At 36.5% G+C, this 24,345-nt stretch overlaps 4 protein-coding genes across 4 annotated transcripts; 2 read left to right on the top strand and 2 right to left on the bottom strand.

Annotated features, from left to right (window-relative positions):
- The first annotated feature begins 2 nt into the window (after positions 1 to 2).
- Positions 3 to 10,572, top strand: LOC113683561 (slowpoke-binding protein). Its single transcript, XM_089204064.1, has 15 exons — positions 3 to 206; positions 784 to 854; positions 1,913 to 2,013; positions 2,649 to 2,726; positions 3,006 to 3,157; positions 3,577 to 3,687; positions 4,406 to 4,501; positions 4,602 to 4,687; positions 5,322 to 5,428; positions 6,011 to 6,108; positions 6,233 to 6,286; positions 6,789 to 6,854; positions 6,995 to 7,062; positions 8,577 to 8,651; positions 9,427 to 10,572. Exons 1-15 carry the CDS (start codon positions 168 to 170, stop codon positions 9,689 to 9,691), a joined length of 1,467 nt encoding a protein of 488 aa, XP_089060190.1. The 5' UTR covers positions 3 to 167; the 3' UTR covers positions 9,692 to 10,572.
- A 1,526-nt stretch (positions 10,573 to 12,098) lies between these two features.
- LOC149047396 (uncharacterized) lies at positions 12,099 to 13,704 on the bottom strand. Its single transcript, XM_089204074.1, has 2 exons — positions 13,541 to 13,704; positions 12,099 to 13,436 (listed from the first exon to the last, which is right to left on the bottom strand). The coding sequence occupies exons 1-2, from the start codon at positions 13,554 to 13,556 to the stop codon at positions 12,583 to 12,585; spliced, it is 870 nt and encodes a 289-aa protein (XP_089060200.1). The 5' UTR covers positions 13,557 to 13,704; the 3' UTR covers positions 12,099 to 12,582.
- A 1,126-nt stretch (positions 13,705 to 14,830) lies between these two features.
- Positions 14,831 to 17,886, top strand: LOC113683406 (uncharacterized). Its single transcript, XM_027200643.2, has 2 exons — positions 14,831 to 15,422; positions 17,107 to 17,886. Exons 1-2 carry the CDS (start codon positions 15,006 to 15,008, stop codon positions 17,269 to 17,271), a joined length of 582 nt encoding a protein of 193 aa, XP_027056444.2. The 5' UTR covers positions 14,831 to 15,005; the 3' UTR covers positions 17,272 to 17,886.
- LOC113683468 (galactosylceramide sulfotransferase) lies at positions 17,585 to 21,971 on the bottom strand. The gene is made up of 2 exons (XM_027200707.2): positions 21,688 to 21,971; positions 17,585 to 20,802 (listed from the first exon to the last, which is right to left on the bottom strand). Exons 1-2 carry the CDS (start codon positions 21,804 to 21,806, stop codon positions 19,467 to 19,469), a joined length of 1,455 nt encoding a protein of 484 aa, XP_027056508.2. The 5' UTR covers positions 21,807 to 21,971; the 3' UTR covers positions 17,585 to 19,466.
- Between the last annotated feature and the right edge of the window lie 2,374 nt (positions 21,972 to 24,345).

The raw sequence follows: 24,345 nt of genomic DNA, 5'->3' as shown, positions 1-24,345 counted from the left end.
ACGTGACATTCATATGACGTGCAAACGCCTGGCGGATTTTGACTGTGATGAAAGTCAATTAAAACTTGTTCATCTGGAATTATGCTTTATATTGCTTAAAAACGAAATGGCCTCAATCATGCACTTATAGGGTGACTCAGTTAACAAGTGTAGTACCTGGCTACGAAATGGGATCGTTTGCGGATTACATAGGAGATCATATTTGGGTACGTGTTAATGCACGTCTTGTGAAACTACATGTACTGCACAAGGAGCAATAACAATGGATCAGCGTATGAATGCAAATATTTTTTCAATAAGAAAATTTTCGTAATCAAGGGCGCTTTTAAACTTAAATTAAGGTATAACGACGCATCGTTAACAATAAGTGATTAAATGCACATTTTTTTCTTGTGCATTACTAGAAATGTCACATTGATGAAACAATTCGAGCGTATATTTGCAGAAGTATATGGTGCAAATCGAAACAGAAAAAATTTAATTATGACGGAAGAAAGATCACATTTCCAAACAAGCAAAGAGATCAAGAATTTGGAAAGTGCTGTTTAAATCAAAGCAAGGTGATGAGACTTTTAACAGCTGAAATTAAAAAGGGGAAATAGTGCATATGACTATGAATTTTTGTGTTGCTTCTAATACAGTCAGTTGTGTGTTATTGTGAACACAAGACTGCACCTTCTGTCATAAAAATTTGTTTTTTAGACCACTGAGTGAATTCAGTCAGGAAAAATATCATACACTGCTCATTGATTGGCTGACTGTTGGTGTAATTTGTCTTTTTAGATTCCTATCCTGATTGCTCTTGGCATTGCATTCTTGTTAATCATCATAGTATGGATTCTCTGTAAACGCAGGTTGGTTCTTTGATTGTTTTATTGTTATTTCAGTAATTATTATTGTTGATGATGTTGTGGTTCAATTTTATCCTTGGTTCAAATTTTATATTCCTTTGTTTCAAACTCATTATCATACATTACAATACCTAAAAACAAAAGAAAAGAAAATTTGCACCAATGATAAAATTGAACCCCAACATTGATGTTATTGTAATAGTCATTAATTGCTCTCTAAAGCATAAGATAGGATATGGTTCTCATTAAACAGGGTTCCAAACTCTTTTTTTCCCATTTAGTGGTCATCTGGTTACCTACCATCATAAAAAAGGAGCCTGTATTGAAATTTCAGGTGCCAGCAAAATGATATCAGAAAAAGAAAAAGGCAATTCGTTTATTACTTTATAATGTGCTTGATGGCTGGCCATACCAGTTATTTTATGGCCTATATATGGCTGGTATAAAAGGAAAAAAATCAAGGAGAAAGTCATGGAGCATAAGTAACATTTTATAAAAAAATCTCATATCTCTTTGACTTCAGACCATGCAAACTAAGTCATAAAAAATTAAAACTTCAACACAGGTTGGAAAATTGGTGATTACAGTTACACATTAATTTGCCAAAATTTTTTAGGTCACCATGGGTGATCAAAGCAGATACTGCTTGGAGGGCTGTGGAGAAATAATTATATTCCTCAGCCAAATGATGATGTTTAAGCACCTTAAAGCCGAAGGGCTAATGAAGAGCTTTAACTAAGGGATAATGCTCCAAACATCAGCTTTAGAAGCTCTTTTTGGTGGCCAGTTAACATTATTTATCAGCTCAGTTGATAAAACCAAGTTACATTTGTATAGTTTGCGTAGTTTGTAAGAACCACTTGCATTAAGTGGACAGTGTTAGCATTGCCAAGCGGTTTGAAATTTCTAAGAATTTTAAGTTAAAAACCCCAGAATAATTTACATGACTGTACTTCACACTAGTCATGCACCAAAGGGTGAAAAATGTTTTGGTCAATGGATCTTCAAATGAATAAGTCTGTAATTTGGTGACTGATAAGTTCATTTTTGTATGGTTCAAGGAGATGGAATCGCTATGTGAGCCAGATTGGCATAGAAGAGGATAGATCATTAATTGAGAAATGGGATGAAGAGAAAAGACTTCAGAAGAGTGTAGAAAGAGGTACAAGAACTGTGTATAATTTATGAAAATAAGAAACAAAATGATTAAATTTTATGCATGTCAATGTTTTAAAATAATGTTTACTTTGAGTCAAGTCAGCCTGCCAAATGCAGCAGTGAAACCTGACCAAAGACATGGATTGAGATTTCTATGCTAAGATTTTGATCAAATGTGTTGCCTGTTTATATGTGGTATTTCTTTTTAACCCTTTAAACTCCCAGAGGTGATTAACATGTAACATCTCCCTGTAATATCCTTTCATTGTCTAGCGAACAGGTAATGAGAATACTCACACTTATCAGGTAGAGGTTGTTCTCTTGATCTAACACCAAATTCTTGCAACTAATTTAAAAGGGAATTTATAACATCTAGATGGGAGAATTAACAATCAAATGTTGGAAGTTTAAGGGTTGATATATTAGTTTAACTATTCTTTTTTGGTATATTTTATAGGAATTTCAGCCACAATATAAAGAATATTTTTTACTTTTTTGTGTAGTATTAGCTTATAGGTTTAATTTGTATAATTACAGTGTAGAAAATGTTTGCTAAGTGAAAGTTAGGGAACTAACTAATGTTTATGATTTCCTGTTTAATCCAAAAAGGCCAATGAGTTTTTAAACTTGATATTACAGATGCAGTGTTGCTGAACTGTTATTACTATTTAAAGGATTCCAAAAAGTACAGTTTTATTGATCATCTACCAGATATGGGTAAGAAACTGAAGAGTTTTCATCTCTGTAAATTAAGTTTATAAAAACTGTTAGTACTAGTATACTGGGGATGATAAATACCGAAAGAAATTGGATAAATAAGAGACCAATGTTTAAATGATAAACAATAAAAATATGGTTAACTTTACTAGCCATACAATTTAACAGCTTGTATTCAACATAGGAAGTTTTAAGTACTTTAAGTACTTAAAGGATTGTTCAGGGTGGAGTTGTCTCCAATGGCTGTTTCACTCCTTCATATCCTTGACAATTCCACAGGTAGCAGAGTAAATAAACAATGGTTCCTTGTAAAGGACAGTAAACAAGCCATAAATGCAGTGTTAACAATGACACCTTGGAGCTCACAAACTGTGATTGACTTTACCAAGGCCACAAAGAAAACTTTGAAAGAGCTGTTCTCGCTGTTGCAGGTTTGTATTTTATTCAAATCAAGGCATCCATGTATAGTTACAACTGGCCAAGCAAATCATATATAAATTTTTTAAGAGTTCATCTGTATTGCATTTTAATCTCAAGCTTTTCAATGGCAATTAAAATTCAAGGAAGTTGCTTTGATTTGCTGCTAAAAAACTTTGATCACTTCCATCAATGATACCTTATTTGCCTCCAAGTAGAAAACTCAGATTCCACAGAGGAGAAACATTTATTACTTTTTAGTTCTAGTTACAGTAAAGAAGTTCTTTAAAGGACAGCCACAATACTTTAATTATCATGATAAACTTAACATAATACCGTATATGTGCTTCAATCTGCGGCTTTGTACATGTGACTTGTAGGTTTGCACTTCTACTTTGCTAACATGTTTTTGGATGTTACTTTCTTTCAACAGTTTCCCTACCTCTTTCCATTGATGGATATTGATTTTGTATTTAGTCACAACCTAGTGATGTTCATCCATCCTTACAGATCTGCTGGATCACTAAAAGATCTTATATATGGGGTATGTGGGTAATGAGACAGTGTAACTTTATTACCATGATGCACATATATTTTTTTAATGTTTAGTTGGTTGATGTAACAAGCTCATTCTTGGCCATGGTATTTTTATAAGAATTTTTTTGTCTTTAATTTTTTGATGTTTCAAAACTTCTTCACCCCTGATCTCCAAAACTTAAAATCACATCTTAATGAATTCAGTTTGTTCTATATTTTAAATCAAATTTGGTAAAGAACTTTCCACCCTCTGTTGACCTTTTGCCTTTACTTTTTTCCCCAATACAAGCAGGAGAAGCATAATGGAACTGGAAGCTGCCATAGGGCATGGGGCAAAAGTGAGCAAAAAAAGTGACAAGCTTGAAGGGGAAGAAAAGAAAGGAAAGTTGTCCAGCCTCCTGCTTTTCCCTTTTTTTATCTCACTCTTGCCTTATGCCCTCATGGAGCAGATGGTTTGCTCATGCTTCATCACTTTGAATAAAGGGAGACAGTGTAACCTCTACATATCCAAGTTGACTTTGAAAATACAAAGCTGATTGCTAAAGGGAATAACTACACTGTAGGTGGGAACAGAAAATGTTTTTATCCCAATACAACATCTAATGAGAAATGTTAAAGGAGCCTTCATTATCTTTTAGCTTAGTGATTTGTCAGGTTTTTCTATGTTTAGTTTTGTAGACACATTCATGCATCATTAGTACTTAAAATTTATATTTTGCTTTCAGTCTCGTCCTCAGTCATCTTGGGTTGAAAAGTACCAAGCAAGGGGAAAAGCTCTTTCACTTACACAAATTCGTAATTTTGGGCGACAAGTCTTAGAGGTAAAAGTCAGGCTGCTGCAAAGCGCCGTTTTGTGTTTGTTTGCTGAGGCTGGTTCCCAAGTTTTACTACTTTACATGTTGTCTTTTAACTTATGAATAGGCGCTGGTTTATCTGAGAGATAAAGGCTTCCCAACATGTGGTCATGTTCACTCTGGAAATGTCTTTATAATCAATGGAACAGCTAAGTAAGTCAACAAAGGTTCTTCACAAGTACATTATGGCATGAATTTTCCAAACTGATTCCCTGATATTTCAGGCAGAAACTTTCCAGCTTTCCATGGAAAAAAAATTAATAATATCATATTACAAAGGTCTTCATTGTTCTTTTAACCCCATACACCCTAACATCAGTATGCATATTCTCCATACTGTTCTTTATATAATTCCTAAGATACTGACAAGGAGAATTTGTTTACCAATCAAAAGCTTCTATCGCTGATGATCATTTCCTTTATTCTCGTCACCTTAATGTATGATTCAGAGGTGATACTGTAAGGAGAAATTAGATGCTGGTCACTCTCAGGGTTTAAAGGGTTAATTATTGAAATGAATTACTTTTGTCAATGTTTGATTGCACAATCTCTCTTTTTTGTACAAGTTGCCTACTTGTACTGTAGCACTTCAGTAGGCGGTCACGTCTGTACACTTTCTCGTTTACTTAGCGTTGGGTTTTTTTTGGTAACACCAACGTGTTAACGTGCAAGAGGGAAGCATTGAACTGTGTATTGTGTAAAATTAGAGTGGCACATGCAAATTTATCAAAATCTTGACCGTGCATTGTCAAGTAAGTCAACGTTTACTTGCCTTTTCTCTTTGTAGGCTCTCTGGCTTTGAGAATTCTATGTTTGGCTGGAAATCAAGGCTTTATCCTACCATTAAAAAGCTTATCAAAAACAGAGACGATGATATTGAAGTTGTTCAGTTTGGTAAGGATACATTACTGGTCTTGAAGAATTCAGTATACTCTAATATTAAGTAGATTACGAGCAGCTCTGAAAGGGTTCTCAGGCCCCTCACAAACCCCATGCACCCACGCACGCTTTACTCCTGGTCTCGAGTCTTGTGGTTTTCACCGCTCGTGCAGCAGCACTGATTAGAACCTTATTTTAGGCTGGATATTTATGTGTTTTGCTGAGTTTGCAAGGTGGAAGTTAACAATTTGCCAATGAATTGAAGGGCATTTTTAAATAGGTTATTTAAAGTAATCCAAGATTGAATGGTTGTTGCTTCATTAAGAAGTTTTGGTTGATTTAGAAAACTCGCACTATCTTCTCGGACAATCCGACGAAAAACTAAAGCTAGGACTTGTGTAATAAGTGTTTCCTCCTTTTCACACAATTTAAACTTATGTTCTCTGGGTCTTGGTGGTTCCCTCTGGTGTTTCCTTTTTTTCTGTTCGGTCGTTGTGTTTGCACTTTATTCGGTCTTCCGACACCTCTTCCACCCTCTTATATTCTAAAATGATTTTCGCCTTTATAAATGCTATTACTCGTATACTTGCTGTACAGGACACTTGCTGTATGAAATGCTGGCCGGGTGGGAGTTGACCACAGCAGAACCAAGGAGAGAACAGCTAAAAAACTTTAAAAACACCCCAGTTGTGGAGGTTTGTAATTAATTTTTCCAGCATAGAGATAGAACCTTTTACTGATGAGATAATTTTCATTCTCATGAAATGATATGAATGTACTTTTAGAAAACCCAATGACACTGTCTTCAATCTTTTCCAGGTTATCAATTTTTTATTCTTTAATGAGAGTGAAATGTATCCAACCTTGGATGAGGTAAGTATGAATCTTGTTCCATGATGGTCTCCTGTTGTTGATGCAGGCATGCAAGATGCACTGAAAACGCTAGGGAATTCTAATTTTAATTCATGAGATACTTTGCTACCGCTGATCCTTACACGTATCATGGGAAAACATTTCAAAAGGTGAATGGTTTGGGTATGTCTTACACAATTATTGCTCACTACTAGAGGGCTTTTGGGTGGAGGTTTGATAAACTAGCAATAAGTAATCAGAGTGACCAATCCAAGGAAAGCTAAATATTGCAAGGAGCCAATGAGAACCCAAGTTAATAATATTACCAGGCTGAAGCAGGGGAAGACAGGAGTGATTTATTGCATCTTATTTATCGATGGTGTGATAAAGAGATATTTGGACCAATCAAACAAACTCTTTTTTTTTTTTTTTTTTTTTCATTTAGCAAAACCAAAACAATAGAGGATTACTTTGCATACTAAATTTGATTTTTTTCAATTTTCATTTTTCTTTCTTTTTTTAGCTTTTAGCTCATTCATTCTTCCAAGGAGGTGATGTCAGTGGACTTAAAAAGTTTAACCCTGGTCCAGTGAGTGGCATTTTCTTTTCTCTTTTCATGTCTGACTAGTTCCCATTCGTCTTTTTCCATGCACTGTAACATGCCTTATTCTCACATTGAAATACATTGAAATACCAAGTGTTGTAAATTGAACTTTTCTCTTTGTTCAGATCCGATTTAGTTCAAATGTGAAACAACTCCTTAAACTATATAGGAATGATGGCGAAGAAAGACAAAGGTACAACTGAAATTATTGAACAGTTTTATGCCATTGTAATAAACTATTTAATATTGAAATCTTCTCGAATTAAAAGAGAAATTAACGTCTTTAGATATAAAAGCTTATTATTCGTTCATTTGTTCCTTTTTTTCCTTTCTTTTTCTTTCCTAAGTTTATTCGTTCCATAGCTCGCGGGTTCCTCTTCTTCCCTTGTCAATTTGCTTGCATTTCCTTAAAATTCTCGCTGTACCTCAAAGATGATTACATTTTTAACTCGTGAATTGCGCGCATGCGCAAGAGCGAGTTGTCGATACGATGTGGGGAATGACACTCGTTCGCTCGCTCGGTCGATTCCTGTAAACTTTTTTTCGATTTTAGGCTTTTGAGTGCATTTGATAGTTTTTGGCGAGCAATAAACAAACGAAATTGCGACCTTTGTTGCTAAGAATAGTGGTGGGGTGACAAAGAAGCCAATGATAATCTTAAAATAATTTTTTTTTTCGTTTTAGTTTCAACAAGCGGCGCAAGGATTCAAACTGAAATAACAGAATAACCTTTGTTTTTCATAAAATTGTAATTTATAATCCTTGAACTTGAAAACAATCCGAACATTCGTTGAAAATATCACTTACAGCGAAGCGCTCGGAGTTTACAGATGTTCAAAAGCTTTTTCTGTTACGGCGTGAGATTGAGGACAAAATCGATCATTATGTTTCGTATCGTGTGTTTTTTCCTGTGAGAAACAACGGAAGATGCCGGCGACTAACGAAATTACAAGTTAACACGAAAATCAAATGACACCTAAGCTAACAATTTTAGCTACCGATTTCCAGTGATTTTTTAAAGAATAATTTTCTTTTAAGTTTCAAGACAATTTAAAGATTCAAAATACATATCACGAAAAGCGAAAGTTATACACCACAAAATTGATAAATAGGGCTGAAATGAAATTCTATCTTGTTATTGATTATACGTTGCCTAGCACGTGACTAAAATCTACCCAGGCGGAGATCCAAAATGACGGTGGCGGTTTTATTTTAGTTATATCACTCAAAACTCCTTCCCGTTTGTCTCATTTGATAAAGAGGGAATCGTTAATGTTTTCATTAAGAAAGTATTGCCTTGATTTTCTAATATTTACAATGATAGACAGTAAATTTCACTTTTCACGCTCATTTACTTCCAACCTTTTCTTTTGAACCAGAAACAGAAATGATAAACGTTTAAACACATGACATTATCCACCCTTGTCAAATGCAATAGCATGATCATTTCAATTGTAATGCCTTCTTATCCCAACGTTACTTTGTTTCTTTGCTACGTTAGCGAACACTGAACTACTGCTCGTACTCTAGATATGACAATCAACCACAAAATTCCCTAAACCTGATAACATTAAACATAATCCAAAAAATCATGTGTCAATTCACGAGTTTGCTCACAGAGTACTTTGATATCTTACAAAGTTAGTTGTTGTTGTTATTTTGTTTGGTTTTGTTTTTGTGACTTCTTTTTTCCCCTTCATTTGAAAGGAAACGAAAAATGTCCTCGAGGAAATCAAAACAAGACGACAGCAAAGCAGTTAAGAAGGAGAAGAGTTCTTCCAAGTGAGTTATGCATTGTAATCCTGTTTAAGATGCGAACGTCTTACTGATGACCTTAGGAAGGAGGCATCTTTAGGTCTTAGAGCATACGTGATTGTCACCGCCGAGTTACCATTGAAGTTAAGAGACTTATTGATATGCACAGTAGATGTATTTGGCTGGAACATGTTGTACTGACTGAAGTGAAGTTATCTTGCTACAAATTTTGGCGAAACTCCTAATCTGTCACCGTACAGCGTGCTTATGTGATGAGTGTATCAGGAATGGTTGGTGTTGTAGTATCACAAAATAGCAAGTATAATTATGAAACCATGATATATAAACAATGGTAGAGGTTGAGTCTGCCAAGTGTCCCTTCTAGCCGGAGCTAATCCCGTTTCCTGGGATGTGAAGTCATGAGGAGTGTTGCTCCTTCCCCTGAAAAGTATGCCAGGTTCCCCCCCCCCCCCACCCCTACTTAGTATTTAATCTGGTTCCCCTGGTTATTTTCCAGCACCCATATATACCCATTTACAGTACCCAATTCATAATGACCCAGCACTTGGACCTGATGTCTAGCGCGTTAACCGTTTAGTCGTCCACCAGAAAGAGGACTGCACAGGTTGAAGTCAGGACTGTGAACTTTAAATGGGAGCAAGCCTCGTGGTGTGTCCTATAGGAATAGAGAAACTTTTTCCTGTCCCATGCATCACTAAGTGTTTGATGATAGATGAGAAAAAATTATTCTCCTTCATCTCACTTTCAAATCACGTTGTAACTGTTGTTCTTCTATTTTCAGATCAAAAGCCAAACGCACGTCTGTGGACGAAAAAAGGGTTCCGACCGTTCAGTTCCTGGCCACTTATCCGCCGAAACCACCTCCACCTCCTGTCCCAAGTGAAGTTCCACCCCCTCCTCGGTTAAAACGTCCATCAGTGCCTGTAGAAAAAGCTGCACCAAGACCTCCGAGCACTTCTGGCCGAGGAGCACTCCTGAGTCAAATCCAAAAAGGTGCAAGGCTTAAAGCGACAAAAACGAACGACAGAAGCGCCCCGCGAGTATGAGCGGCAGCTGCTGATTTTAGCCCATTATTGAATGATGCAGCACATAAGTTAATCCTGTACATGACAATGATGCTATATTAGACGTGCTAATAAGTGCAAGGTCTACTCGTGCAGGAGGTGAAATTGACGGACAAAAGATACTTCGAGTAGATCTATTTTTAATGTCGTAGAGTATTGCTATTATCATCGTATTTCTCATTGTTGCTATTTTTTCTCAAATTCATTATGATCAGTCGTGCCGGATTTTAAGAGATTATAGGGAACTTTCAAGATCCGTCTTAGATGGTTGATCTGTAGAATGACAGCAGCTAGAGTTTATTAGAACTCATTATTACTCGAAATTACTCGAAAATTTCATAGAAAGATTTCGGCAAGCATTTCAAATTTAATATATAATTTCAAATTAATAAATTATTAACCGGTCACAGCCTCAGCTGTTCTAACATGAATAGCGAGATCGTAAATCTTATCTGTCACAAACGTGAACCAAGAAAAGGAAGAGTTCTTTCATTTGTTCCGTTGCGTGACTGCGCGTAATTGTTCTTTCCCATCAGCTCAAGTGTTTGATCACGTCACGCAACGTGTGTCTGTGTGACAAGGTTAAACAACGGCTGTACGGAGACTAGTTGGGTAGTGTTTACTAAATGCCCTTTTTTTTTAATTCAGTTACTCTTTTATCTCTTCTGCTAACCTTATCCAAAGAAATTAAGAAACAATTATGAAATACGATAAATTTAATGATAGAGAGAGAAAGAGTAAAGATTATCAGTTTTTTTTTGTATTGTGAGATTTAGAAGATATTTATTTGCTATGTTTAAAAGCTTCGAGTCGCTATTTAATTTATTACATCCTAAAAGTAGATTACAAGTAGATTCAAGCAATATAGCGTCATTGATGCGTGACGTAATAATTTACTAGGAAAATGGAATTTGAAGCCTTTGTTACTTCCCTTGCTATACTAAGGGTGCGTTTCTTTAAAAAAATCCAAGATTGGATTCTTAATCCGAGATCATGCGGATTCGTTATTTTTAAAGACACGAAAAATCCGAAAATGGATTTTTTTTTCAATTAGCCGTAACGACCCCAGCATGCAGTTCGCGTGTTTTGGGGGGAGTTTTCAAAATGGCGGAAAGTTTTGGTTTGATGTTTGAACTGTTCGAAGAAGTCCTTGCCGATGACCTTGAACAACAACAGGTTCTTTTAGGAGCCGATGACGAAGCAGTTTTATTCCTTTTGGCGGCCGGACAGCTCGTCCGAAAAGAACACGTTCGCACAAAGAATTTTTACGAAATAACCGTACCTAGTTACATACCGGAGGACTTCCGAAGTCACTTCCGCATGCCACGGCATACAGTTACAGTTCTCGAACATTTGTTTTCGGTCCACGGCGACTTACCTCAATACACCGGCGATAGAGGAAGACCACCGGTCGAGTTAAGAAAGCAAATCCTTATTACGCTGTGGATTCTTGGGAATCCAGAATGTTTACGCTCTGTTGCCGATCGATTCGATGTTTGCAGGGCAACTGCGTACAGAGTCTACAGACGAGTTTGCAAAGCAATAGTGAGGAACTTAATGGATGAGTTTATCAAGTTTCCAACTGGTCTAAAAGCCCAAGCGGTGATGGAGGCCTTTGAAGAGAAAAAGGGTTTTCCGGGTGTTTTGGGGGCTATTGATGGCACCCACATACCAATCAAAGCACCACATAACAATCATGAACAATACATAAATCGCAAAGGTTTCTTTTCCGTCCAACTACAAGTCATTTGTGACCCGGATTTATTCATAACCGATGTTTTCTGTGGTTACCCTGGTTCAGTACACGATGCTCGCGTGTTTCGTAATTCTCCGATCTGCCGAGAAGTTGAAGTGAACCCAGACAATTATTTTCCTGGCAACTCCCACATTTTGGGAGACGCAGCATATCCCTTGAAGAGGTGGCTGTTAACCCCATTTCGAGACAACGGACGTTTGACTGCTCAACAAAGACGTTACAATACTGCCCACAGTTCCACCAGAATGGTGGTTGAGAGGTCCATAGGGCTTTTTAAGAACAGGTTTAGGAAGCTAAAAACAATGATGGATGTTGACAAAATTGAGGACATACCGGAAATTATTGTATCCTCTTGCATCTTACACAACATTTGCATTATTGAAGATGACATCGATGATTTTTTAGATGACTCTAATGATGATGATGACAATGATGACAATGATGATGACATCTTTCCACCAGGTGTAGGAGCAGTTGATAAGAGAAACATGATAATGAGACTGATCCCATAAACCTAGCATTTATAAGTGGTTTATGTATTGATACCTTTTGTACTGTGGTGTTTTCATGAACACTTCTTTCATAGGTGGTGTATGTCATTCATAAAGTTTATACTGTATAATAGTCTTTTTGCTATAAATATCAATATTTTTTTTGTTTTTAAAAGTATATAAGAAAATAGTAGAGCCATGTACATGGATCACTTTATACTACCTGAAACATTTATGGTGTTGCTTGAAATGTAAACTTTCAACACAAATGTAACAGCCTAATACTCTGACAGTCCAGGTTGCTTGTGTCACGCACAGAAAGGAGGAAGTGCGTGACACAAGTGATCTGAAGCATCTGAGAATCAGGCTAAAAAAAGTAAAGGATATAAATAATATCAAAACCAGTTTAGTTAGGCCCTCTCACCTAATGTTGCTGTTGTAGTTCCTTGTATGTATGTGATAAAAAAAAACATACAACTTGCAATAATACTGTTAACATGTATGATATAATAAACTTTTAGATAACTCAATACTGACAACAAACTCAGGTTTACTGTATCTATGTTCATGTTTGTGGTCAAATAATCCCATGTTCTGCAACACAATAAAAAATTATGGAATCAAGGTTACTCTTTGTTCAATGATTTTTCAAAAACATTCAAAAATCGGCCGATGAGTGCCATGCGTTCATTGTGCATATTTTCAAACTTTTTAATCTTTTCCTTTTCTTCCTCTTTCCTGTCTTGTGTAAATTCCTTAAAGAGCCCAACGAGGTCTTCTCTTTTCTTCCGCTCTGGTAACTTCTTTTTCTTTGCTTTTGTAACCACAGGCTCCTCTGTGTCACTACCTGTGGAACTCAATGTGGAACTGGAATTTTTAACACTCTTGACTGCATCTTTGCTCCGTTTACCATCAATGTTGCTGCACAATGTTTTTGGAGCGATGGCATCATCTTTCGAAAATATTTCGTGAAGTTCGTCATAGAAGTTGCATTTCTTTCGGTCATTTCCGCTGACTTTGTTGAGATCAACACAAGCAACATAACTTCTCTTCAGATTTTTCAATTTCGTCTCACACGCCTTGGCATTAAAGAACACTCCGTTCTTCTTTAATTCTTCGCTGATTTCTTCCCACAGGGACTTGTTCTTTTTGTTTATATCTTTAAATCGTTCTCTGCGTTCGACATAGCAGGAAATTAACAACAGCACATCAGCTCTAGACCAGCGTACAAGAGCTCTCGATTCGCCTTCGGTGCCTTCACGCGACTGACTGAACGTGGCTGCAGCTGTTTCCAAAGAAGAAAAACTTGGACCAGGCTGAGGTGATACTGATCTGACTGTTTCATGGCTGAACTGTGACGCCTGCGGTGGTGGAAACATGAACTGAGGAAGATAAGGTTGAATGCCCGGTTGAACGTGGCTTTCGTTCCACTGATATTCTGGATATTCACCTGCAGATAAACTGTGCGTCCAATATTGTCCTGTAGATAGAAATAAAAGATGCCAAGACGCATCAAACATCCGGAAAATTTATAAAAATACGTACAGGACGGAAAATTTCGGTGAAACTACACAAAAAACTCACCTTGTTTATTCGCCATGGCCGGCAGCAGCTAATATTTACAACAAAATGGCGGGAATGTGGCGGATTTTAAGAAGACGACCGCTTGCCAAACGTACTGCTTTTTGTATCCGTGCAATAAAGAAACGCACGGATCATGAATCCTAAAAATCCGGATTTAGATTTGATCTAATGAATCCACTCGGAGTGTGGATTCTATAGATTCAAAATCCATTTTCGGATTTTATTAAAGAAACGCAAAATCCGTTTTTGGATTCAAGAATCCGGATTTGGATTTTTTTAAAGAAACGCACCCTAAGTTATTCGCTTTTCTCGTATAGAAAGATCTTTTGCAGTTATTATTTTTTTAAAAAAAGAGGAAAAAGGAATACTGAATTGGTTTAACAATAGTTTTTACATGTTTTTATAATTTTCAAATTATCAGTATTAACAAATTATTTGATATGTAATAGGATGAGTTTTAAAATAAAACTTGTTAGGATCGAATCATTCTCATAACTGACCCTCTCGTGTACTGCAATAAAATAACGAAAAAAAGATAATATTTTTCTGATGCTTCAATTTTTGTACGGTTTTATCCTTCTACGTCATTAGAGTGTAACCAAAAATGTTTTAGAGAAGTTACTATATTTGCTGACAGATAAGGAACAAACGTGTCTTCCAGATCTGAGGCAGCATGTTATTACAAGAAAGTAAAATTTTCGAAATTAAGCAGGGATGAACGGACTCCAAAGAATTTACTCGTAGGGTATTTATTACGCTTTGCCATTACTAATTATTTTACGACTGTCAAGATCTTAAGCTATTAACTGAAGAAAATATATTCGACACAGTGATAATTATTTTGTCTAATTTTACACTTCAATTTACACAAAATCGTTAAAAACATATTACAGAGAGAAGGACCACTGCTTTTTCATGAATCAGTATCCACTCTGATTTAAATTAAACGAAAACAGACAAGCATAGATCATAGAGAATGGAGAGCAGAAATAATAAGCCTTGCATATTTTTTTTCATTAAATTGAATTTCAGCGAAACGTTTGTAGTTAAACGTGTCTAGCCGGTTGAAATGGCCAAAGAAAACACCGAGGGTCAAATTTTCAAAGTCTCGTTAATTGATTTCATAAATTTTTCCCTAAAGTAAATCTGATTCCTCTTTGAACATTTAAGATAAAAGGATGCCACTAAAGTGCTTATCTCCTCCAGACGCTAAAATCAACCAGTGTATTATCATCTGTCAAAAAAAAATGTAAATATTTCCTTTGAAAACATGAATATTCGACTGAATTTAATGTCCCGGAAGCACATCTGGCTTGTACAGTCTAAAGCGACAACCTCTCAACAACATTAAAAGGAATTGCGCTTCGAGAGGGCATTTTGAGTGAGCTTCAATCAAAGCATCGGCTTATGGTAAAAGAGCTACCAGCTGTCGCTCTATTCAGTTGGTGATGCTCGCTTAGACTTAATGATATTCCTATTCCTAGTGAAAATCAGAAGAAGGAGAAGAAAGAAAAAAGCTGAAATGTTTCCAGTGGGATTAATGCGTGTTGGATATCGAGAGTATGACGTTGGAGTGCTATTTTTAATTATCTCGAGTCAATTCGTGATTTCGTTTACAACCTCGTCAACGTCCTCTCCGAAAACCACAAACGCTGCGGAGATTTTATCCAGAAAAACGACCAGATATGTTTCCACCATCCGAAAAAGCCAACAAGCAAACAATTCACATATATCTGGTTTTACGACGACCTTTTTTCCGACATCAGTGATAGAAAATCGGAATTCTGTAAATGCAAGTTTGGTCAAGAGACGTCGATGTTCCCGCGAACGTAACGAGGACTGTCCAAAATTTGTCGATAGATATTCGTCATTTTATCTTAAGGTGGGTCTGACAAAATGCGAAATTAAATTGTGTGGTTTTTAGTCCTGAAATGCCTCGTATAACAAGAAATTAGCGCACAGCTTGAAATGTTATTCAATGAAAATATCAAATATAATGCATGAAATTTAGTGTATTCATAATTTTTTTAAATTGTGGTACTCCCTTCGAAGTTCATTTACAAACCTCTATCGAAGAGGAGTTGAAAAATGTTAAGATACTACCTATGCTCATAAACCTCACCTATCCACAAATTTAGGGGAAAATTTAAGCATAGCTACGAAAGAACGTTTGTTCATTTTGTGTGGGTGTATTGAATATTGAAATTGCATTAGGACTGAGCCATAGAAGTAAATTACTTTTTTCTTTCAATTTTAAACGACTCGTAGAGTGAATCATAGATGAATATATCTATTTTAAGATATTATTTTCAAATGGGAGTTTCATCAGTAGATAAAAAAATCCTTTGCTATTTCATTCATACCCTCTCATCATGCTAAAAATGTTTATTTTTCTTCAAAGTTGGCGAGAAAAAGTCATTGTTTTCAAACATTGTTAATTATTAACTGAACAAAATTATCTGGTCTTTCGAATGGGCAGCTCTTCCTTTGAATCAAATTAAATGAAATAAGAAGTCCGATATGAACATTTTTTGAATATCCAAAGATCGTTATTTTAAAACAAAAAAACAACAACAAAAAATAGGTTCATTTGGCAACCCTGGATTGGGTTTCTTTTCGAGTGGGCGTCAATTCAAATCAGCTTGCCCTCCCCTATAGTGTTTATTCCTCTTCTTGTGTTTTGTTATATATAATCAGTTTAAAATTCACAAAATTGTTTTGTCTGGAGCTCCTAAATCTTCGTCTTTGGAATAACCCTTAGGGAGTAAAAACAAAAAACTTGAAAAATGAAACCAAGGGTCCTATTGAATTTGTGGCCCATGTTCCTCGCACTCGTCGTTGTAAAAAAAAAAAAAACTTGAAGAAAAACTGCGGCTTTTGTAGACAAATCTGAACAAGAGAGAACCAATTCTAATACAGAGCTAAAACATTTAACAAACGTTCACAAGGAAGCCGCAGCGGACATAAAAAATTCTAATCCATTATGATGGAAAAAACTTTCCTTCATGCTTTTAAATTCTAATTGTGAAAGCAACATTACCCTAAGATGTCTTTACAAACGCAGCATGTACGTGTATTTAATTGAAGCAAGCGAATTAGGCGTCAATGTTTTATTCGGCTGCACTTATGAATGAATGATAAATCTTCAAAACTGGACAAGTGGAAATGAGGTAAAAACATAACTACTATCGACTAAAAGAGCTTAGTTAGCTTCAAATTAAATTGTACACCGAGGGCAAAAGTTTTCACCTAAATAAGATTTGTTAGGAACAAACCATTCAAGCGATTGGTCGATTGTCGAAAGTGACGCAAAAAAGTGATACAACCCGACGCTGTCCTCTATGGCTTTGGGTTGGAACCCCTAAGTACAGTGATTGGCTAATTTCTCCGTTACTCAGATGCAAAGTTGTAGTGGCCCTTGGTAACGTTTTCTTTTGTGATTGTTATAGTGGTTTTTCCACGTAACTCAGTCGAATTAACTCGGGGTCCAAAATACTTGGGACAGTGCTTGAATGTTACTGATACCTCAGTTTGTAAGTTTGATCTAAGTTTTTATTGGTTAACAGATCGGAGGCTGGTTAATGCTGGGTATCGTTTTGGCGGGAATCACGGCGCTCGGTGTCACGCACTTCTTGGGGATGAGAACAATGCACAGACCAAGGAGAAGAGAACTGTCACGCATTTTGTGGGTTGAAGCTCGTACAAAGTCTAAACTGGCTAGATTTGTTTGACAGAAGTATCTGGAAAAAAAATAAAGAAAACTTGCGCATGGCCATCCGGAAAAGAAGCAGAAATTATAGAAAAAAACAGGTTCTGGTTGTTACCATTGTAATTCCCTACAAGTGGAAAATTTGAGAAAAGAACTATCTTATTTCATCGTAAATGTAGACTGACGGAGTGTTACCTCATTCATCTCTTGTTAAACTTAGTCGTCGGCAAGGGAGAAAGAGAGGCTGAATGGAATACCTCAACAGGGCTTTCAATGGGATAAAAAGAAACTTTTGAAGTATTTATATCAATGGATACCCTGTAATGCAATCTTCAAGCTGAGAAAAACTTTTTTATTAGGCTTCTTTTCAGCCGCTACCAAAACTGCAGTTTACCGGAAAAGACCATGGCTAAAATTATTTTAAAACAGATAAGAGGTGTACAATGGTAAATTACAGCTTTCTCTGTTTGTTAACTGATTGCATGCACTGACCCTTATTAACAAAATATGTCAACCTAGATGGGTCACAAAAATTTGGAATCAACGCGACGTTTAAGAGCCAGAACGATTTCTAAAAAGGTACTCGAATGAAACCAGTTCATGGAAAAAAAATAAATAGAGCTGCTTCCTATCAAAATGTAGCCGTAGAATGATTAAAACTGTAACATTCTTATGTTTCACATCGCGGTGAAAGCCAACAATTATTGATGATAAAATTTTATGGTCTGTCATTCGTGGTGTGGATCGCGCCTTATTGACAACATATGTACGGCTGAAGAAAACTAACAGCTGTATCCATTGGGTACCTCTCCTTAAGAAATGCGTGAAAGAAAGTCTAAAACTTCCGTGTTAGAACTGACTACATTGCTCTCATGCTCAGTTTTGAACATTAGAAAATCACGTGTCCTCTTAGAAAGACCTACTCCTTAAAATGAGAAAGCTGCCAGCGAAAGGAGCAGCAGACTGGTTCAAGTACTTGTTAAAAATATCTCTCTCTCTCTCTCTCTCTCTCTCTCTCTCTCTCTCTCTCTCTCTCTCTCTCTCTCTCTCTCTCTCTCTCTCTCTCTTTCTCTCCTGTATGTGGTTTTAGTTAAACGCATCCTCCTACATTACCATCAATCAACAACGAAAAAAAAGAAGTTTCTGGTGCATTTGAATATAGGTTCGCAGGTTCCCAGTTGCAACTGGAAGCAGTGATACTTCAGTAAATGAACCTTGTTTAGTTTTTAAGTTTTTCTTTCAAAATAAACTTTAACGACTGTAATCTCTCAAAGCGGACTTAACCCTTTAACTCCCAGAAGTTATCAACGTACAGCTAACATCTCCCTATAATATTCATACATTATCCAGCAAAAAGTCAACGAGAATACTCAAACAAATCAGGTAAAAGTTGTTATCTTGATCTAACACCAAATTCTTGTAACAAATTTAAAGGGAAATATGTAGCAGATGGAGGGGAGAATTGACAATCAGATCTTGGGAGTTAAAGGGTTAACATTTAACGAGAAGTTCTGTGTTCCCTTAAGTATCTTCAGTGGTAGATCACAGGCGACGGAAAAAAGTGTGGTACGAACAATAGAGTGGTAAACTCTGACCTCGTCTGAGATATTTTAGCGTATAGACTAACGGTAACATGGAAAATTTTTGACTTACATGTACAGAATTAAGAAAAAAAAATTGTCGAAACGTCTATCTACCAGAATTCCGTAAGTAAGAAGCACTAAAATGTCTGCATAATTCAGTCCCTTTAGGACTGCAATGTCAGTCGTGAAACTATGTTGCACTCAGGTGCAGCTCCACAAATGGTCTGTTAAAAAAAAAAAAAAAAAAAAAAAAAAAGATCGTCTTCTGAGAAGGGTTGACTGATTAAGGGAATGAACTTAAGCGTCTATTAGTTAGGTTTGGTTTGGTCAAGGATTAACTCTTGTCATTGATTTATCTTGAAATGCCGAAAGACGATATGAACGAAAAAGAGGATGATGTAAGACGCAACTGAGGGAAACACATAACAATTAAAGTTGTCTGCAAAGCTACAAATTAAGACTAAATCAGAAATCGTCGGCTAACCCACGGTTAGCTTAATTGTGTTTTGAACAACGCAACCCACGTGCCTCTCAAGCTCAACTTAAAAAATAGTAACATAGCTGTGGTAAAATATTTACAACAATCTTGACTTGCAATTCTAAGATTGCACTTGTTCTTCACATGGAACTTGTTCTATGGCTTTGTCTCCCCTCCCTGCAAGGAGTCAGGCTTTGGCACAACAGGAGCTGCATCGGCTGATCCAACCCCTGATAGAATAGGATCATGTTCCAGATCGCTGGCCACTTCCCAGTCATTCTTAGGATCATCAAGATACTCGTCTGGTTCTTCGATTTTCTTCACTTGATTGTTAATCTTCTCTCTGAAGTATTTTACATACGAAATTTCATTTTTCATCATGTTTTCGCAAAGCTTTCTTTTCCTCATGGGGACGTTTTTCTTGAGGGAGTAGCCTTTTACGTAAACTCCAGTGTACGCCTCGTCCAAGAAGTTTCCTTTTTGCAGACAAGCTCTTGACAAGGCTTCCTTTCTACGTTTAAAAATCCTGAGTTCTTTTTGAAAACTCGGTCCCTGAGCTTTGACTTTTTTCCAGAACGTTCTATAGAAATACTGATACAGCATAAAATCGGCCTTGTTCCAGCTCTTTATATCCTCTCTAACTTCCTTATCTATAACTTTCTGCTTCTGCTTATCTTGCCGCTCGTTCAATTTGAAGTACAAAATATCTTTCAACTCCCAGCACAAAAGTCGTTTTAGAAGCAACAGGGACTCATCGAAATGTTCTAGAATCATGACCAGATCAAATTCTATGTCCAAGAAATTTATGTATCGCTTAACCGCAGTCACATTTTGGAAGTATCGAAAATCCAAACCAAGATCAAAAAGCATCGGGTTGCGCACTAAATTAAGGGCCAAAGTTGTTTTCATCAAAGGTTTTATCTCTTGAAACGGTGGTGGAAATTTTAAAAACGTTCCAAGAGGGTCTTCTTCGTCCTTAAAACCCAATGGCTTCGCAAAATGCATGAAATTAAACACAGATTCATATTGGGAAACCGGATCCCTGAGTATTGTTATGTAGCGACTGTGCACTTTTGGAAATATATAATTCATTGGTCTTTTGTTAAACCTCGCGTGATTGCAGAGAATATTTGCCCCAAAATTGTACAAAGGTGCACTGTAAGAGACGCGAAATCTTGCTGGCCACAAGAATGTGAAAAGCTGCTTCTGCCTCGGTAGCACAAAAGTCAAGTTTTTTTTGTCTCCATATCGGTTAAGAATATTTGTGATTGTGCTACTACCAGTTTTGTGAGTTTTTAGAAACAGGACATGATTTGTCGGGGAGCATGTTTGCTTTTTCTGGTGTTTTGGCGGCTTTTGACTCTTCAAGCTTGGAAGGTTCTCTGGTTGTGATAATATATTTACAAACCGATACTCTGTTTGGTCTGCTTTTCGTTCTCCAGCTGACAGAATGTCAGCTCTCTCGAACTGCAAATTCCTTGTGGATGTTATCCTATTTCAAGAAAGAAAAGTTAATATTTCATTTATTGGTTGTTACCTAATTCGTGCAATCTATCGCACGTAATTCCTTATCAGAGTGTATCATTGCCTTTTTAGCCTCTTCTCTTTAGACACGTAATGTACTATCCATGGTAATAATTTTATTTTCTAAGCTAAGAAAATCATCTGTTTTTTACAAGAGAGAGTGAAGGTAAGAGAATAAACTCCTGTGTAGAACCTGTTCGCATGACCCGAGAAAACTCTCTCCTATTTTTAAATCACCTTCCAATCGATAGGATTTCTATTTATTCAAAATGTAAATATCGAGACGCATGTACGTGACTTTATCCCAGAAATAGAAATTCCTGATTTTTTACAATAAATGATAAAATAATTGAAAGGAAAGGAGGTAATTATAAAATGAGTTAACCATTGCTAACGATTGTTGTTCCCGAAAGTTTGACTATATTTTGAGCAAAAGTCAAAGAGGTTTGAGAAGCTTAAATATTAATTCATCTTCATTAAATGAGATTGAAACAGTTGTAGTTCTGCGGTATCCTTGTAAATTTGTAGAAAATTAATTATCGGAATGTTTTTAACGACGTTATATTCTGAATTTTACCCAATACAACAGCGTTCGAAATTAAGTTTCCAATCGTTCAAAATTCCTGGAAGTTAATTATCGCATTGAAAAAACATTGGAATGAGGTTATAATGACTGCTAATATAGCTTTCGAACTGCAGCTGCACGATAAATCTGGGACAAAGATTAACACCTGTAGGGATAGTAAAATATTATTACTTTCCTGTCGATGGAATAAAGGGGGGCAAAATTGACTTGATCTGGAGAAATATCTTTATTTCTAGCAAGATCTATATGAGAAGTAATATCACTTACTTGCGCTCTACGGTAGGACAGCGAGCTGTCGACGGCAGATTGTTCATTCCATAAAAAACGATGCATATCAATGAAATCGCAGAGACACAACCGAAGAGGGTCTTCATATGGAACGCCATCACTAAGATCGTTGCCGACGTATTCCCATTTCATGTTTTCATGTTTGTCTTTAGCAACCTAGTTCCTTTAGACTTGTTAATTCACGCGTGCGTCCAATTAAGTCGCTTTGTGGCCACTTTACGCCGCCAAAGGAAGGCAAAGGCTCTTTGTTTATTCCATGTGTGAATAAATGAGGCTGCGTGTTTTCAACTGTCTCCGATTAATCATTTATGATCTATGGCCATCCTTTTGTCCATTTCATCCGCGTTGTAAGTCAAGTCGACTATACTCTTTGTCCAAGTGAGCTCCAATCTTGAAACTTCAAAATAACTAATTTCAAGCGTTTACAGAGAAAAGTTCTCAATTAAATAACACAAGAGCTCAAAAGTACGAAGAAAAAAATCGGTAATTTATGTAAAGAAGAATCGATCAACAGCAGGTAGCTCAGAGTGGTTGTAATTCAAAACGCGTTAAATTGGAGCATGTGACCAACAAAACGAGCCTAAATACATTCCAAAACTGCCGAGAGTAGAGGGTTATTGTAAATAAAGGGTATTGACGTTGATTTGATATATTTACTCTCTCTGACTCGTGCCAATAGAAAAAGGGAAAATTTTTTTATTTACTATATAACCTCGAAGTAATCTTGTATTCAATGTGGCTAGGAGGAGATCTATGAATTGGATTCAATCATGATCAGGTTTGAAGTCATGGCAAACGCTTATAACGCCATGTTCAGAGAAAATAATGAGACAAAGAGGGAGGCTTCTGAACCAGGCCTTGAGATATGTCAATTTCACTCAAGTTATTTGAAGATAGTCTCTCGAGTCTCCAACGAAAGTATGGTTTCTGAGAAGTCCGCATCAAAGTTAACACCTGTGTAATCCTCTGCACTAACGACCACTTCAACAATAAGAATAAAAATAAAAATAATTCTTATTTCTGGCGCATTACATCAGTGAAATCTCAAAGCACTTACAAAAATGGTAATGATTAATGATCCAACTAAACCTCTCCAACAATTAATTGTAAAATAAAAAGGCTTGATAAAAGAGACTTGAGTACCAGGAATAATAAATTTTAGCTTCCGGTACTCTCTACGTCTCAAAAACGTTTGTGATTAAGCTCCCTAATATCTTCGAGAGGCGAAATGTAAACATGGTAAAGGATGAACAACAGCAAATAGTTAGTTCAATTGTAAAATTATATCAGAAAACTTTGGCAAATAAAGGTTTCATTTCTTCCTTAAGTCAGGTAACTTTCAGTCTATGCTGTTCACTCCACGTTCAATGAACTAGAAATATTTCCCGTGTTTAGATCATAGAGCTACCGAAAAAGAAAAGAAAAGAAAGAATAAAATTTGAAGAAAAGAGAGCACCAAGCGTCAGCTAAAATGTATTTACGTCTGGCAAGACTTGAGTCACTTGAGTCGCAACAGTCAAGACTTGATTGTTGCGCACGTGTAACAGGAAAAAGTCATGCAATTCCATGTATGCTAATTCCAATTCTCTTCATTTACACCATTCAATAAATCGTGTATGTCGTTCTATGTTGTCACAGAAACGCAACAGACTTGTTTCTTGAGTGTCTGTTATTTACGGTGGCTGCACGGAATCTAGCGACCGCTGGTTAAGGGAAGCAAGGACATGAAGTATTGAATAACACGTCATGACCCTCAAAGAGCATTTTTTTTATGGCAGTTAAATAAATGATGTAAATATATTGATCCAATAAAGATTCAGAGATATCCCATGGGAAATTTTTGGAGCAGGATGCACTTCAGGATTTTCATATGGAATGCAAAAATCTTTTCTCAACAATGGCTCGTCCTCATTTCGATTTTGAAGAAGCTTTCATCTTTCTGCTATTTGCCGGCAAGAATTTTATGTAATTTCTTCGCAAAACCTTTTCCTTGCCTTTTGCTTTGCCTTCTTCCTTCCCTTCCTTGTACATCAACCAAAAGTAACTCAAAAGTCTGCAGAATGAGAGAAAATTTACTTGCGTTTTCAGGCGAGTGGAGGCAAACACGAGACAAACGCAAGGCTAGCGTGAAGCGTGGCTTACGCGCGAGGTGAGCTTCGGATGACACGATAAACCTGAAACAAGGGGAAAATTTCTCTTGCTCTGAGAGCACCACCCGTCACTTTTCTACTTAAGGGGTCGTTTAGCTAGTTTCTAGCCCCTACAGCTACCTAAAATTGAACTTGAGGTTATAATGTGGAATTAACAAGAAAGCAAAGTTAGCTAAATAGTCTCAATTGTAAAGTAATTTCCGCTTTAGTTTGCAGAATACTCGTCAGTCGAAGATTGTATGTATGGATTCAAATAAATTAGTAAGCTCTTTGTTTGGATGAGACAGGTTTTAGTTGTATGTGGTGCAAACAATGTAACTGAGACGATGACACTAACTTACAAAAATTAAACGACATTTCTATGACGCTTGAAACAATCGCGAATTGAGTAATAAGATACTTATTTTGCACGTAAAATAAAGCAAAATAGATATTATGATAATGGTAATGAAATGAGGTGAAAAAAAAGTTAGGGCCTTTTTGGCTC

The sequence above is a fragment of the Pocillopora damicornis genome, chromosome 4 (genome assembly GCF_964200805.1).
Source record: "Pocillopora damicornis chromosome 4, jaPocDami1.2, whole genome shotgun sequence".
Lineage (NCBI taxonomy): Eukaryota > Metazoa > Cnidaria > Anthozoa > Scleractinia > Pocilloporidae > Pocillopora > Pocillopora damicornis.
This window is presented reverse-complemented; position numbering and strand designations above follow the sequence as displayed.

Coding starts and splice junctions, on each gene's coding strand:
- LOC113683561 (XM_089204064.1), top strand. CDS start 168: ATGGGATCGTTTGCGGATTACATAGGAGATCATATTTGG. Junction 2,014..2,648: donor TCAGAAGAGTGTAGAAAGAG/GTACAAGAACTG, acceptor TTGATATTACAG/ATGCAGTGTTGCTGAACTGT. Junction 5,429..6,010: donor TATTGAAGTTGTTCAGTTTG/GTAAGGATACAT, acceptor CTTGCTGTACAG/GACACTTGCTGTATGAAATG.
- LOC113683406 (XM_027200643.2), top strand. CDS start 15,006: ATGATATTCCTATTCCTAGTGAAAATCAGAAGAAGGAGAAGAAAGAAA. Junction 15,423..17,106: donor ATTCGTCATTTTATCTTAAG/GTGGGTCTGACA, acceptor ATTGGTTAACAG/ATCGGAGGCTGGTTAATGCT.
- LOC113683468 (XM_027200707.2), bottom strand. CDS start 21,806: ATGGCGTTCCATATGAAGACCCTCTTCGGTTGTGTCTCTGCGATTTCA. Junction 20,803..21,687: donor TGTCCTACCGTAGAGCGCAA/GTAAGTGATATT, acceptor TTCTTGAAATAG/GATAACATCCACAAGGAATT.